The following is a 16381-nucleotide window of genomic DNA, read 5'->3' on the forward strand; positions in this document are numbered from 1 at the left end:
AGGCTCCAAAAGTCATTCCTAAAATGGAAAACTTAGCGACAGCTCTATGGTCATTGCCAGAAGCTAAGACTGATGGAAAGCAAATTACTTTGCTTCTAAGACGCATTTGGTTAATATGGTACCAAGTTACTTGTAAACAGAAAGGCTGCTTTTGAATTCCTATAAAAATATCATAGACAAAAAGCCAATAGTAGCTACAGGGCTGTAATTAATATCTCACAAATGCTCATGTGAATGTCCCTGGGGAAAGAAAGCAGCAAAGGAATGAACTTGGTAAACTAAAATCTAGAGGGATTCATTTTCTCTAAGTTTTCCTTCTCGGTTTGTGAAGTTTTTTGTGATTGGTGAGAGCATAATTTATACAATGTCTGGCATATATGCTCACATATATGAGCATATATCATACTTTGATTTTATACAGAAATACAGTACTTATTATGGATGGCATGATTAAGTTTATTTTAAACCCAAGAGCTGTTGATTGCATATTAAAATGGTAGTTCGTACCTATTTAAATTTTTGATAAATCTCCATTGATGGATAAATCATGTTAGAGAATTTCAATTGTCAGCACAACCTACATTTCAATGAATCTTTGGGAATTATCCTCAAGAGCTAATAGATTTTGCCTTTATTGTGACAAAGTGCTTGAGGTGGATATGTAAAGAACTACCATAAGAAGAACCATGAGATTTTTATTTCTTTGAGAACAGACCCAGTCATATCTGCTTCAGACAGTCATGCAGCACAATTATTGACATTTAGAATAAATTAATTTATAATCGCTGAATAGTGATGAAATACTGCAAATGAAAAATATGAATTTGATGGAAGTATTGAGTTGGAGCAAGGATCAGTTTTATTTCTAACACAGTTCATTCCATGCTGTATGATGTAAATGATTTTTATTATGCCAAGCAATTGAGCATAATAAAGTCTTGAAACAATCCCATATTTTGGTAAAAAGCTGAATGGGATTGGATTTTCAGTCAGACTAAAGCTCCAAAGTATAGGTACTTACAGTTTGAATAACTTCATTTCCTTTTCGAAAATGTAGCCCTGCAGCAGATCTTTGAAGTGTAAACTCTGAGACATAGCAATATTAAAATAATCATGGATCTGGAGGAAATAGCACAAAAACATCCAGCACAGCTTAATCAAAAATAGAAATTCATTTGAACTTTCTGGGGTCTATTGAATATTAAAACATTTCATATTTCAAATAAAAAAAAGAAAAGAAGCCTTGAGCAAAGTTCTGATCATAGTCAATGACATTTCTGGTGTAACACTTGAATATTAGGATTAAGGATGAAAGTTTCTACTCAGCTTCAGCAAACTTTCTCGTATCTTATATTTCGTATTTATTGCTATTAGCTGAAAAATAGCTGGTCTGTGCTGGAGGCTGCAGAACACTGGGACCTATGTGTTAAAAAATAAAAGCACTAAAACCCCCAGATGACTACTTCAGCCAAACAAAGTATTTTTATTCTGCAATTTCTTGGCGTTTTGTCATGAAATTTCTGTTTTGGGGCTTTCTGTTGTAGCCTGTGCCCCCACGCTGGGTGGTATCTCTGAAGATAAGTATTTTGTGCAACTGCCATGTTGTAGAAACTCTTTCATTGAGATGAGGTTTGCCGTTGAAGATGTTTCTGTAGCTGTGAGAGTGGCTGGCTAATGAGCAAATTCTTGGGGAACTTCTGGGTTCTTTATATCCAATCCTGAAACTTTTATCAGGAGTTTCTGCAGATCATCACATTATGCTGTTGTACTTAGCATCACTAAATCTTTCTGAAGGATGTATTTTAGTCAAAATAACTAAATTAAATAGCTTGGGTTATTCAGGAAATCTGTGATGATCAAAAGGGTTTTTTTGGACATCAGTTTTCAGTCTTAAGCATAGAGAACAGTAAGAGCATGAGTCACTGAAAGAGTGTTTTGAAATAGCAACAGTGGAAAAACCCATTTTCAAACCAGCTGTATAAATTAACTATTATTGTGTAGGAATGCTTTGTGAGGAAGGAAGCACGTTGACATTGTTGCTGGGCAAATGTCAAAACTATAAGTCACTGTGTCTCCACTGACTTTCTTCCTGGAGTCAAAATCACAAGTCAAATCATATATAATTTATATATGTATTCCCATTACCCTTGAAATAGGATTTCAGGATTTTCCCCTGTGAAAATCCTCCATGAATGTGAAGCGCCTAACAAAAATTACATTGCTGCCTCACTTCCTTCCATTGCCATCTGTGTGTGGGTGTCTTTGGGGGGCAGTATGGCAAGAATTAGAAGAACCAGTTCGGAGGGAAAAAATCATATTTCTTAGAAAAATTGAAGTGGAAATATGAAAAAAAAAAATACAGAATGGCTTGAGGCAATAGCGTGGTGAAGACTTTCACAAAGCCTTTTTGTTGAACTTGGAGGCTGTGTTTTTACACACTATTTTCAAACTGCTGATGTAAAAAAATAATGTAAAACTGGCTGTTGCAGCAGAGGTAATCTCAGGCAGTGCAACTTGCAGACGCTTATTGATACGTGTATGAGAGACAGAACACATTTGACTAATAGTGATATGCAATTTTGTAAAAACTAGGAGGGCAGAGGCTGCAGTATGTGATGACAATGCTGTGTAAAGTTAATAATGGTGCTTTGGATAGTGCCACTGCTACTTTGATGGATATTTCTTTCTAGCTTGAAAGACATTGGAATTGTGAAATTTGCAGAAACACTGTAAGTAGTATCTCTAGCTAGATACAATGTGTATTTGTATGTGTCTTTAAAAAATCCAGAATTAAATAATCTGGTTTTATATTTTAAGCAGGTGTAAACTAAGGTAATTGAGATTTATGCAAATCATAAAATTAGATGACTTTAAAATTTGTGCATGGACACCTGCTATAGTTAAGAAGGGCTAAAAAATTATTTTCAGTGGTTGCTCCTATCTACAAAACACTGCATGAAATAATGTTGTCTGTGCTCCTCTGGCTTCACCCTGATGCCATTCTGCTTGGCAGCCCTTTAGCTCTGGGGTCTCACCTGTCCATATTTCCCTGGAATACTTAGAATATGGTCTCAGTATAGTCCAAGCGTAAGCTTAGTATTTTACTTCTTCAGAGGAAGAAAGCCATTCAAATGACTGAGGAAATGCCTTTGTTTAGAAATTTCAGCCGTTGCTGAATTACTGAAAAAAGCTCCATTTCAGCAATTGTGTACAAATACATAGGATAAATGAAGAAAAGCCCTGTGACTTGGTGATGCTTTCCCCTGAGGAGCCCTCCATCATTAAACTAACAATAAATTGTTCTGTTAATTTGAAACTAGCTTGCTCATTAAGAAAGAAGACGTAGGAGGTGATAAATGAAATTTTGTGGTCTTTCCTCAGCAGTGAATTCAAAAAAATGGTGCTTATCAAGCTACCTGTTTTCTATACCAAGTTTTCTGGAACAGGTTGCCCAGAGAGGTGGTGGAGGCCCCATCCCTGGAGACATTCAAAGCCAGGCTTGATGAGGCTCTGAGCAACCTGATCCTAGTTGAAGATGTCCCTGCTTACTGCAGGGGGTTGGACTAGATGACCTTTAAAGGTCCCTTCCAACCCAACACATTCTGTGATCCTATGATTTTCATTAAGATACAGTGAAACATCTAGTAGACTTAAAAAAAAAAAAAAGGCAAGATGAGCTATTTATGGTAATTATCAAATTTGTCTCTCAAAAATGTGTTGTCAGTTTTCCTGAAGTAATCTTGGATGAATTTTCAGAATGAGAGTTCAAGATAGTTGGAAACAGTGATGTTACTGTTGTCATTTTACATATTATTTCAGGAACCAGAGGACAAACTCGGGATAAGAGTCACATATTCATTTTCTTCTTGGCTTTTCTTGAGGGAGGCTGCTCTCGCATTCATACGCTGCTGTGTGCTGCACCAGGATGCACTTGCCAATGCTGTTCTACTTTCCACAAACTCACCTTAACTGCGGTAGGGCGGGGACTTCAGGTGTTCAACTCCCCACGTGGGTGTCCTACAAGGTAGCAAATAATTTATTTTCTCCCATTATCTCCAAAACTACTTAACACAAAAGTATTACAGCTCCAGCAAAAGGAATTAAAAGGGACTCAGTCCAGAATGCCTAAAGATGGAGGGGGAGACACTCAGGTTCAAATCCCTGAAACCCCTTGTGTCTGAGCAGAAATTTGGACTAAGTTGCCTCATGCTTTAGAGAATATAATCAGCAGGCAGTAGAGATTGTTCTCTTCCACAGAGAGTTTCTCATTCTTTATATAAAAAAGTTACATTGTCACTGAGAGAGACAGAAACAAATATTCTTTAGGTTGGTGGCTAGGTACTCACCTACAAGATGGGGCATCAAGACTGCAGGACAGCTTCATTGCCTATTGATTTACACAGTACACACTAGTGTTGGGAGCATGGACACAGTTACACTTGGTGGTCGGAGGGTTTCTGCTCTCCACTTGGAGGTGGATCCAAAACTGTTTGGAGGATGTGATTTAGCTTGAGAGTTCTCAAAGGCAATGAGGGAAGGAAAACACAATGAGCTGCCGAATTCTTGGCTATTTCTTTCTTAACAGAACCCAAATGTGTTTGCATACGTTTGAAGGGTGAAGAGAGGAATTGGTTGGGCGGAGAAGGGTGGGCCATAATGATAAGGGAAACTGAAAGTCAGTTAGCTTCTAATCTTCCTTTACCATTATTTAAGATTTCTGGTGGACAGGAAATCAAGTAGGTCACACTGATAAGCCTCCTGGGCTCCTTGCTCATCTCAGACTTTAGAAGTTTTGCTCGGAGTATGCATACAGTGTTTAAAATGAAGTGGACTTTCTTTTCCTATTTGGAGATGAAGATTTCTCATAAATGACAGACCTTATGGTGTTCAGAATTCTACTTGTATTTCCTGTTGGATTTTTTTCCCACAAATACTTTTTACATAGGAGAAGTTGTAAGATTTTGTCATCAGGGTAATATACAAAATAGTCTTTTCTTTATCCATGTCACCTGAGCACTGATATTTTATTACGGTCAAACAAGATCATGTGGCTTTACATCATTTTGAAGAAGAGCATAAAAATTCCTTCGCAATAGAAAGGCTGTGCTAGGTTTTCATACCACCTAGTTTTTCTAAAGACCACCACTCTATTCTTGCAAATGTTTATCATGAAACAAAGTTCTTCAACAAGATGCTGAACTCCAGTGCTTATTATAATAGCCTTGGGATTACAGGGGTCCCATTTGTGGTCACTGGTATATTGCCAATTATGCGCAGCTAGTGTCATCTGTAAAACAGTCACTTGTGGCTGTTGAAGAGATCCAAGCAGAGGATGTCTTTTGAGAAGCTTTAGAGGTAAGTGTTGCTGGAATGAAGCAGCAGTTCCTTTTGCTGGAGAAGACAGGGGCCTGTGTGGATTGGCACTGTTAGGATAAAGAGTGGGCACAGGTATGCAGGCGTGATTAATTACCCTTTTAGTGTTTATTGAACTGGATTTCTGTTCTGAAGCTTGGTTATGAGACCAGGTCTGACTGCAGAATTTACATTACTGGAATTTGTTGGTCAGCACTATTGGGTGATTTCATGTAGGTATGGAAGTAAGGAGACTTTTTTTATATCCTATGTTAGCTCTTTCACAATGTGAAAGTGAATGATTTTTCCCCTTAGAAGCAGAGATTCAGTAACTTAACAATTTCAAGCAACACATTGCTTTTCATGGGGTTATGCTAGCCAGAAGTATGGATGTTTTTTGCCCTTCTAGGCCTGAATGTTTTTGCAGATTGCTTATGGTGTAGAATGAGAGGATGCAATTCAAAAGTAGTAGGATGATCAATTCGAAGTTTTTATTCCTGTGTCCATCTTCACGGAAAAAAAAAGAAAAGGGAAATTATTGCAGCTTATTATAATGTTTTAAAACTAGAAAACTGTAATTTCTTTTGTGCTTGAGTAGGTTCATTAAAATATTTCATATTCTCTGTACAGTTAGTATTATTCAGATGAGATTGTTAAACCTGCAAGTGGGTACCAAATTCCCTGAGTTGCAGGGGGACTCAAGCGAATGTGTGGTCCACCTCCAATTCTAATAAGTCAAAAGAGTAAGTTTATGCATTTGTTTTCATCAATAATTTTAAAAGCAAGTGGCAGAAATAAGTGTGCGAAAGTTGAGATGTAAATTTCCTTAATCAAACTGCACTTCGATGAATGTTGTCTTTCTTTTAGAAGTCAACCCCTTTAAATAGTAAAGGTCAGTAGGTTAAATATGTAAATGCAATCAGCAATGTATTCAAATTATCACAGTTTCAGCTCTATTGCCACTCGTGGTAAACAATTATACCAGATGAGGTCTATAAATTTATCTTCCATCAATCGAAAAAAGAAAGAAAAGAAAGAGAAAGCTGTTAAATAAGAATATGAGGTGGAAAGCATTTAAATTAGTATGAAACACATCCAAGTTCAATTACAAGCTTCTTTGTGTCATTTCTATTATCTCCGCTTTTTACCATCTAAACATTTGTTACCAGCTTACTTCTGAAACTAAGAACTGGGCAATCAAAGCCCAGTTAAGCTCTGTTCAGCAGTCTGTTAGACTGAAATCAAATGCAGTTTAGTTTTATGACTAGAGACATAAAAGGAACTCCTTGATCCTTTAAGCACTACTGCAACCCCAGCCCCAGAGAGGAGCCCCCACACCCTTCTGTCTTTCACCTTTCTGTGCACAGCACCATCAGGTGTCTGATGCAAACCTTCTCATTGCTCAGCCATTACAGACATAGACAAAAAATAAGCTGAATAATCCAGTATGGATCTAAATTTGGTTTTTCATAAGTATACAAAAAGATAATATAGTCATTGCTTCTCTTCCTTCTGCCCTGAAATATGTGGTACTTGATTTCTTTCAGATGTATGCATGCAGAATTTATACACAAACTATGCTTCTCAGAGAAAGAAAAGAAATTGTAAAATATCTGTGCTGATATAATAGAGTGACAACATAGGCTACAGTTTGTGACCATGATAACTTCAGGGAGAATGCAGATCATCTTTTCCCTTTCACCAGCGAAAGCCCTTTCTTGTGAAGTCCAGCTCTCTGTTAGAGAGCAATTTTTGTGAGAAAACAGCTTGTGCTGAGAACCTGATAGGCCACCAGCCTGCTCATCTGATCCAGTTTCTGTGTTTCTAATACCTGAATCAGTGGTGAGAAGTGAAAATGCACATGATATTTTTTTCAGACACTCATGACCAAGAATTCTGAAGTTTGTATCAGTAACAAAACTTAATTTCCTTTTGTATCACTGAAGTAGTGTGACAAAGCAATTGTGTTGAAGACAGAATTTAAAATAACACATCTCCCTCCTCTCCCAATGAAAAAAAAAAAAAGGAAACAATGGAAATGCAGTGATCTTCCCTTATTAATTTAGAAACAGTCGTCTTGTCTTAAATTTAGAAACCGATACTTTGTAGTGTGATGTTTATTAATTTTTCCCTGCTGTGAGTTGTCTTGCACGGAATTCTCCAGGTTTTCAAGGCCAGGTGGTGGTGAAGCACTGAAAGTGACCCAGCCGACAAAGGGGCTGCCGCAAGACAGCCTCCTTTCCGCAAACAAGCACCCACCCAACACGCCCAGCTTCCCGGCTTTCACAGCACAGGACAAACATCATGATGGTTGTGTCGCTCTTGAGAGTTCAGATGGCAAAAGTCTTGATGACTCTTGATGCGTAAACGTTTGCTGGATTGTAAACAGCAAAACCCGCTCTCTTGGTGTCAGTAACACAGGGGAGCTTGCTGTGTCTCTGTCTCTCTTCATCATCTGTAAATACTCAGAGGCCTACAAGTAAAAAAAGAATAGATTTTAGTTACTAAACCAAAATATTATCAATAAAAGCATGGTTTTTTGCAAGGTTGAACCTGTCTCTGTATGCAATAAAAAATCATTGAGTTAAGTTCCATAGTGGTCTCATAGTTTGTGATTCTGATTAATAAAATATACTTTCTTGCAACTTTAATTTTCTTCAGCTAAATATGGTTTTGAATTTTTAAAAAGATAGAGAATTTTGAATTTTTATGTTTCTTTTGCAGAATTACTATCATATCTTTTTGTTGTCAGATCAAGGCTTATATGGCTCATTGCATCTATGCATAGCAAAAAATGGAACGATAATTCCTGTGAATTTTCTTATAGTTCAGAATCAACACCTTTTTGAAATGTGCTCTGTAAAGACTTGTTTAAAATAAGGGTTTTGTTCTTGAGAGCTAATGTTAGCATTGCGCTGACCTTTATGACTTTGACTTGGAAATTAGCATTGCAGAGTTCAGAGAGTGCGCTTTCATACAAAATATTTTCCTAAGATGCTATGACAGCTTCAGCAACTGTTATTTTTGGACCATTTCATTTAAAATTGATCACTTGTTGAGTTTTCAGCAAGTACATTTTACAAAGAACACACTTGAATCTTTTTGTGTATGAATGTAGACATATTTTTGCCTGTTTCTTTAAAAAGTTGAAAGTCTCTCATATTTTTGGACTTGAGTAAGGTCTTGTGAATTTTATTGCCTTTATCTGGATAGGTGTTGGCATTGAAGCAATCTCATTGTTGGCTCTAAGGCTCTGTGTCTAAAAAAACTTTTTTTGAGTGTTTTCTGCTTGCACTAGCTTTAGTTTATTACTACAGATGATCACTTTGCCTCGTTCAGTTTTATTTGCTATAGGAACTGGCATGACAATTGAGGGTTCTTCTGGGATTTCAAAACTCAGTTGGCAATTTAATGTCAGTCTTCTGCACCTTACAGATCTAATAGCCAGCTTGACTTTTATGTGTCTTCTGGAAGTGAGGCAGGAAGACTTGGAGAGCTTAGCTTGAGAATCTACTTTGAAAATGTTATTATTGGAGATTTTGATGTCATACATTACCAGTGACTGGCACATTAAACAGTACGCAAAAACTGAGTATCTTTCTGACATGGCAGACCTTTTCTATTTTGGATTGCTGAAGTTTTGCTTTTCAGGAGAGTCCAATAGCAAGGTAATGGCTTCCATAGAATTTATATTGCCTGACTATCTTGTGTTTGTGATAGATTCCTGGTGATAAGACACATTCAGCATTGAAGGTTAAAGATGTTTTATCCTATAAGTATTAGTTCTTGTTTATAAATAATGAAGTCTGTAGTCTTTTTCATCCTAATTCTTGGATCATGATTCCTGTAGGTGTGAAGAGTGGTGTATGAAAAATGACATGAATTTACTGTTCACCAGATTTTCAAAGCTAGGACTCAAAGGAAATATTGTTTTCCTGTAGAGCATTCACCTGTTTTACTGCCTTGTTCTTTTCCTGAGATAAGAAATTATAGTAATGGTTTTGCTTTTAGAAACACATTTGCATAAGTAATAAACCTTAGAAAAGGGCATAGGAATGATTGAATGAAATTATTTTGTTGATTAGAACATTAAAAGTAGCAGCTAAAAAAACCACACAAGCTATTCAAGATAATACCTTTATTATTCTTTTTAGGACTACAGTTGGCCACAAGATCTCCCAAAGGCATATGAACTGATAAATTTCTCACTTGTGATTTGACAAATTACTTGCAACTTTGCTTTACTTGAATAGCCTTCACACTAGAAGGAGAGTGTTCATGTTAATATTTATTCATCTGGGCTTTTGTCACTGAAGTCATGCAGCTGAAATCATCGGAGTGTTCGAATGTGATAGCTGGCTTAAACTGCTGTTCAGGCTTTCGGGCACCAGGGGAGTGGCTTCAGTGTAAAATGTGAATAGAGCGGTAACGATCTTTCGGAATCAGATGATGCAATTGTCAAGAAATCCCATTTCTCACTATTATTTATAAGCCAGGAGACAATCTGATATATGGAAGTGAAATTTCTGATGTGTAGACCATGCACACAAATGTGATGCCAGGAGCTAAGGACAGAGGAATATGGTGTGTCACTGTAGGGAAGTTTTCAAAAGAGGTAAAGAGGAAAGAAGTATTTGAAAGTGAGATAAAAATAGAAAATTTCTTCCCATATGGTACCTGAGGGATTTGAAGGAAGACAAAGTTAAGAATTGGTATCCAAAAATGTCATGTTGTTTTTCTAATTACTTTTTGTCTCTGACCTTTGAGGATTTAGGAAAATATTTAGGGCTGACTAACTTCTTTAGTCAGCTGACATAAAAATATAGCTAGGCTTGGAACTGTGTCATAGAAATCTGTGAAGTTTCATCTTATACTAAGCTAAACTTCTTCCTTCAGTGTCACCCTCATTAAGTGCATATGAATAAATAAAGGACAGAAATTGTATTTATAAAAATGCATAAAAATAGAATATTTTGAGGTAGAAATATCTGTCTGAAACATTTCGCACTCGTCCAACAACATGCAAAGGTAAATTGCCTCATTTAAGGAAAACTCCATGTATGAGAAATGGTGCCACTGGAGTTTAATATCTATCAAAATTTAGACATGTAACATAGTAATGAAAATCTCTGCTCTGGACCTGTCTGTAAAATCTCCACACTTTTCATTGCTATGTAATCAATTTAGTAATGCATACATGCATGACAATTTATGATACAATCAACTAGGCTTTGTAAAATATGCGATAAAGCTATTCACTAAGCGTAATAAAATAAAAGCTAAAAAATTATATTCTTTAAAATTAAGAAAGCAAGGAGAAATAAATTTTCTTTCTTCTCTGAAGTGCTTTTTTAAAATATCGTATTCATTACTTTAAGAAGACCAAAGGAAATTATACACTATGGGAAGTACATGAAGAAATCTGAATCTAGGGAATGACAGACGAAATATCCTCAACATTCATGAGATTTTTTTTAATTTGTTTTATTTTTGTGTAGATTGTGTAGATTTTTATTATCTTTTTAAATTTAAGGTTTATAAAAGAATTATGTTACTATGTCTGCTGAGAAGTGGACGAGCAACTTAAATATTGGTTCTATAAGGAAGTAGTATGTGACATGTCTCTCTCTTACATTGCTTGTCTGAACTGGAGGCACGATGCAACCGTCATGAAACATGGAGAACATGCGCATAACCCCCCCTCAGTGTTTCAGTATATTTTCCCCTTAACTCAATTTGGTTATTTAAAGTTGCTTAAATCATGATTGTGTTTGTCTTTTTGTCTGCAGAACTGCTTCAGAATTTATTTTGTAATTCATACTCAACAGTGGTTGAAGTTCAGCTGTAGCTTTCAGTCTGAAAAACCAGACTGACTTCAGCTCGTGACTCAGCACATTGAATGCAAAGTGTGACAGGAACTGCATGGCCAAGAGGAGCAGAGGGGGTTAGGAATTAGGAGGTGGGGTTGGAAGGATGCTCAGTGCGAAAGACAGCAGGGAATCTGGTATTGAAGGTGTTAAGAGGTGAGCAATAACATGGGACCTTAAAATAAGGACAGGAAATTAAATAGAAAGAAATGGATAGGCAGTAAATGAGGGATGCAGAAAAAGAAGGGAGACTGGAGTGGTAAGGCGCAAGTTTTTGCACCAGGGAAAAATTAATTCTGTCAAGAGCTCAGCTATGAGGCGGAGTTTGAAGCATTAGTAGGACACGTTTAGGTAACTGAATATGCGGTTACTGGTAGCCAGTGGAATAGGTTGAAAGTCACTACAGCAGAAGTGATAAAGATAATAAAATGAGAAGGCAAAGTTGAACACAAACTGCAGCTCCTAAGAGGGGCTCATAATGCCATGTATTAGTCCCAAGGAGGTTTTAAGCCTGCAGCATATACTTCATATATTGCATAATCACAGTGTGTATTGCGTTTACGTTTTCTAGGCTTCATTTGTAAACTAATTTGGAAGGTGGTGAAAACTTAGTATTAACTTAATAAAGCGTTTGTTTTTCTGTGTAAATTTTGCAGTAATGTAATTTTTGAAATGCAGGCTATTATCATACCCTTAATGCACTTCTATTAGATTTTATGAGTCTTGGCTTAAAGAAAGAAGTGAGTAGTATGTTTCTTTGCTAAAAGAAAACAAACAAACAAAAATAGACTGATCTGTTTTTTTCTAGACAAACTGAGCCAAACATGTAGATCTCTTTCGCATGGTAGAAAAATATTAATTGGCCTAGGGAACTGAAGAATAGGAAGAGAAAACTTACTAATCTAAAAATGCCTGTTCTTTTGTTCCTAGGTTCTGACATTGTTCAATGGTTAACGAAGAACTTGTCTATAGAAGACCCAGGTAATTTATCTTTTTTTCATGTCTGAAAATTCCACTTTGTCTTTTTTAGTGATTCGACCTGACTTTGTCTTCTGTTGCAGTGGGGGCAGCCAGGCAGCATTTGACCAGTATATTTTCAATAGCAAAACAGAGCATCAAACCTTAGAAACCTTTGTTAAGAATCTGAGGATTTTGGTTATCCATTTTATTGGAGCAGGTACCAGGTAACAAGATGATGGGTAAGAATGAAAATGATAGCTACTTTAATTGGTAGAAAATTAGTTTAAGTTCTGCTCCATGAGGAATTTTCTCAGTGTCATGCTAACTAGTTCATTAAACATTAGCTGTTTTCTTAACAGAATTTTTCAGTATATAAAAAATAAGTAGAATTTATAAAGTACGCTCTTGTACTGTTAACAGAGAGCTGCATTTCTATTCTTAAGTTTGGACACTTTTATAGCATCTTAGAATCATAGAATCACAGAATCATAGAATGGTTTGGGTAGGAAGGGACCTTAAAGATCATCTAGTTCCAACCCCCCTGCCATGGGCAGGCACACCACCCACTCGATCAGCTTGCTCAAAGCCCCATCCAGCCTGGCCTTGAACACTTCCAGGGATGGGGCATCCACAACTTCCCTGGGTAACCTGTTCCAGTGTCTCATCACGCTCACAGTAAAAAATTTCTTCCTAATATCCAATCTAAATCTACCCTCCTTCAGTTTGAAACCATTACCCCGTGTCCTATGACAACACTCCCTGATGAAGTGTCCCTGCCCTTCTTTCCTGTAGGCCTCCTTTAGGTACTGGAAGGCTGCTATAAGGTCTCCCCAGAGCCTTCTCTTCTCCAGGCTGAACAACCCCAACTCTCTCAGCCTGTCTTCATAGGAGAGGGTGCTCCAGTTCTCATGATCTTCGTGGCACTCCTCTGGACTGGCTTCAACAGGTCCCTGTCCTTACATTGGGGGCTCCACAGCTGGATGCAGTACTCCAGGTGGGGTCTCATGAGAGCGGAGTAGAGGGGCAGAATCACCTCCCTCGACCTGCTGGCCATGCTTCTTTTGATGCAGCCCAGGATACAGTTGGCTTTCTGGGCTGTGAGCACACATTGCTAGGTCATGTTGAGCTTCTCATCTGCCAGCACCCCCAAGTCCTTCTCCTCAGGGCTGCTCTCAGTCCATTCTCCACCCAGTCTGTATTTGTGCTTGGGATTGCCCTGACCCATGTGAAGGACCTTGCATTTGGCCTGGTTGAACCTCATGAGGTTTGCACGGGCCCACTTCTCGAGCTCGTACAGGTCCTGCTGGATGGCATCCCTTCCCTCCAGTGTGTCAACTGTACCACACAGCTTGGTGTCATCTGAGGGTGCACTCAATCTCACTCAGTGTGCTGAGGGTGCACTCAATCTCACTATTCACGTCGCCAACATAGATGTTAAATAGTAGCAGTCACAGTACTGACCCCTGAAGAATGCCGCTTGTTACTGGCCACCACTTGGACATCAAGCTGTTGACCGCAGCTCTTAGAGTGTGGCCATCCAGCCAATTCCTTATCCACCGAGGGGCCCATTGGTCAAATCCATGTCTCTCCAATTTAGAGATGAGATGTTGTACAGGACAGTGTCAGATGCTTTGCACACGAGTCCAGGTAGATGCCGTCAGTTACTCTTCCCTTATTCACTATAGCTTGGTGTTCTTGGCAAACTTGCTGAGGGTGCATCTTAAATGGAAAGTGAACTGTAAATAAAATCAATGTGGTGAGGAAAACCAGTTCATTGCTTGATCAGATGCGTTGGAATGTTGAAGTAAAGCTTTGGTTCCAAGCTCTGCCACAGGTTTCTTGTGCAGACAGCAGCGATTGCTATTTGGTGCATATCTGATATTTATTTCCCTGATTTACGGGAATCTTGTGAAATGATCTGAATTTTTCCAGAAAGGAACGATTTTTAGTGGAAAACGCTGAACAAGAGAAATAAAATATTCTCTGGAAATTCCTATTATCTTTCAGTTAGGTGAAAGATAATCTTTCTTCTTTAAAGAATGATCAAAAATACTTATTTTTCCTCTCTCTCTTTCAGACTTTTGGGAATGGAATTTGTGTTTTGTTTTGATTTGTTTTTTAATTTAAAAAATGGTTTTTTTTCATATTAGAAATGAAAATATGATCATTGTGGAATTCCTGCAAAAAATAAAATCTCTGTGTTTTAAATTGTAACTTGAATAATAAGGAACTATTATAAATACCTAACTGATATTTGGGAGTAGGCAGTTCACAACTTATCGATATGTTACATGAAAGAGATCACTAATTGCTTCCAGTTTTATGTAACTTTACACAGAGTGTGATATGTTTGCTTCCTGAAGATAAAGCGGAGGTTGCAAGAGACTCATATTTGATATTGTATTTTTCAGCCGTCAGCTACAAAACACTCACCTATCTATATTTATCAAGAGTTTGAAAGATTGCCATTCTATGCTTATTTGATATGGAAGCTTAACCTTTATTTGTCAAACCAGAACTGCAATACTGGGATAGGCCGTCATTCAGATTATCTGGTTGTTGCGAAATTTGAAATAGAAGAAACCATAAACTAAATGGAAAACATGGTTCCCTGTGTTGATATCCAATTAAAATTAAACAAACACACAAACTACTAACACATGTAACCAGAACACCACAATAATTTAATTTAAGCTGGGTTTTATCCTCAGATTGCATGGGTGGAAAAAAAATCCACAAAGACAAAAATGTCTTATGCATGTCAGTCCCAGTCCAAAATCATCTATCTGTAGCTGGCTGCATGCAAATCTTCAGAAAGCAAATTGCCCTAAATGCTGCCTGTGGGTAATGCTTAGAATTGCCAGAGAGCAGTGAACCTGACAGATGATGAGCAAGAGCTGTTCACATGACAAAACTTCTGAAAATATTATGTTTTGTAAAATTTTTTAAGTGTGTGACTCTTTGTTCCAGTTCTAGACAAAACAATCTAGAATTTCATGTGGTAAAGCCCTAGATTTCTATGAACTGTTGTCACCACCATAATTTGGATTTCCAGTATCTTCTGTCTGCTTTTCACCAGTGTCTTAGGGTTCTACTATGGCTGTCTTTTAAAACTCCCCCTTAGGGTCTTGTTGCAAAGGCAGTTTTGTGATGCAGAAATAAATAATGCCTGTGTTTGCACTGAAAGTTATCATCTCTGTCTAATTCTGATATCAGCAACATACCTGTAAGAGTAGACCTTTGTTCCCATATTTTAAGAGTATATTCTACTCTGTCCAGAAAAACTTAAGGACTATTTGTACCTCATCTACCAGTGCTGTGAAGTACTCGTGTGAGCAAGGCATGCAAGTTGTGCTTTAAGGGGTAAGTAGACAGAAACATAGATCAGCCCAGGTTAGAAGGGACCTCAGAAGATCATCAGGTCCAACCTTTCACGGGAAAGAGAACCTAGATGAGATTATCTAGCACCCTGTCTAGTCACACCTTGAACACCTCCAGTGGTGTGGATTCCACCAGGTCCCTGGGAGGTTGTTGTGGTGATTGATTGTTCTCACTGTTAAAAATGGCTTGATCAAGATGAAACTTCTCCCTGTGCAACTTGTACCCATTGCCCCTTGTCCTCTCCATGTGGGTCCTTGTGAAGAGAACCTCCATCCTCTTTGTAGCCACCTTTAAGTACTGGAAAACTGTGATGAGCCCCCCTCTGAGCCTTCTGTTCTCCAGGGTGAGAACACCTAACTCTTTCAGTCAACTTGTTCTTCAGTGAAACAAAGAAACAGTAAGAAGGAAGTGGCACTACCATACATTTAAAAAAAAAAAAAAACCAACAACACAAAAAGTCACGTTTTGTAGTGCAAATTTTTCGCTTTGTTTTACATAAAGAATACAACTCCAATACTATGTAAGTGGGAAAGAAGAAGGCTACTTTATGGACAGTGGGAGAACAAAAGGCAGGAGAAGGTCTGGCAGCAACATTTGCTTTCACTGTGTTAGTAAGTGTAAAGCTATTCTCTGGAAACAGCAATTTCAAGTAAAAAATAGTTACAAGTTACAAATTGCCAGTCAAAAAAAACCCTGCACATTTTTCATAAATGGAAAATCATTTTCTGTGGAAGATTTGAGAGATATTGGCTTGCTGCAGTAAATCTCCATCAAGAAAATAAACTCGAGATGATGGGTGGATTCTGCTAAATTATACCAAA

General features: G+C 37.7%; 1 protein-coding gene across 9 annotated transcripts in view; it reads left to right on the plus strand.

The window, feature by feature from the left end:
- RGS7 (regulator of G protein signaling 7) overlaps positions 1-16381 on the plus strand; it is a 294620-nt gene that overhangs the window by 168295 nt on the left and 109944 nt on the right. For all 9 annotated transcript variants that reach the window (XM_063328943.1, XM_063328939.1, XM_063328940.1 and 6 more), the window contains one exon: positions 12150-12200. In XM_063328943.1, coding sequence (XP_063185013.1) covers positions 12150-12200 — 51 coding nt within the window. The remainder of the gene's footprint in view (positions 1-12149; positions 12201-16381) is intronic.

Source organism: Chroicocephalus ridibundus, chromosome 3 (genome assembly GCF_963924245.1).
Source record: "Chroicocephalus ridibundus chromosome 3, bChrRid1.1, whole genome shotgun sequence".
NCBI lineage: Eukaryota > Metazoa > Chordata > Aves > Charadriiformes > Laridae > Chroicocephalus > Chroicocephalus ridibundus.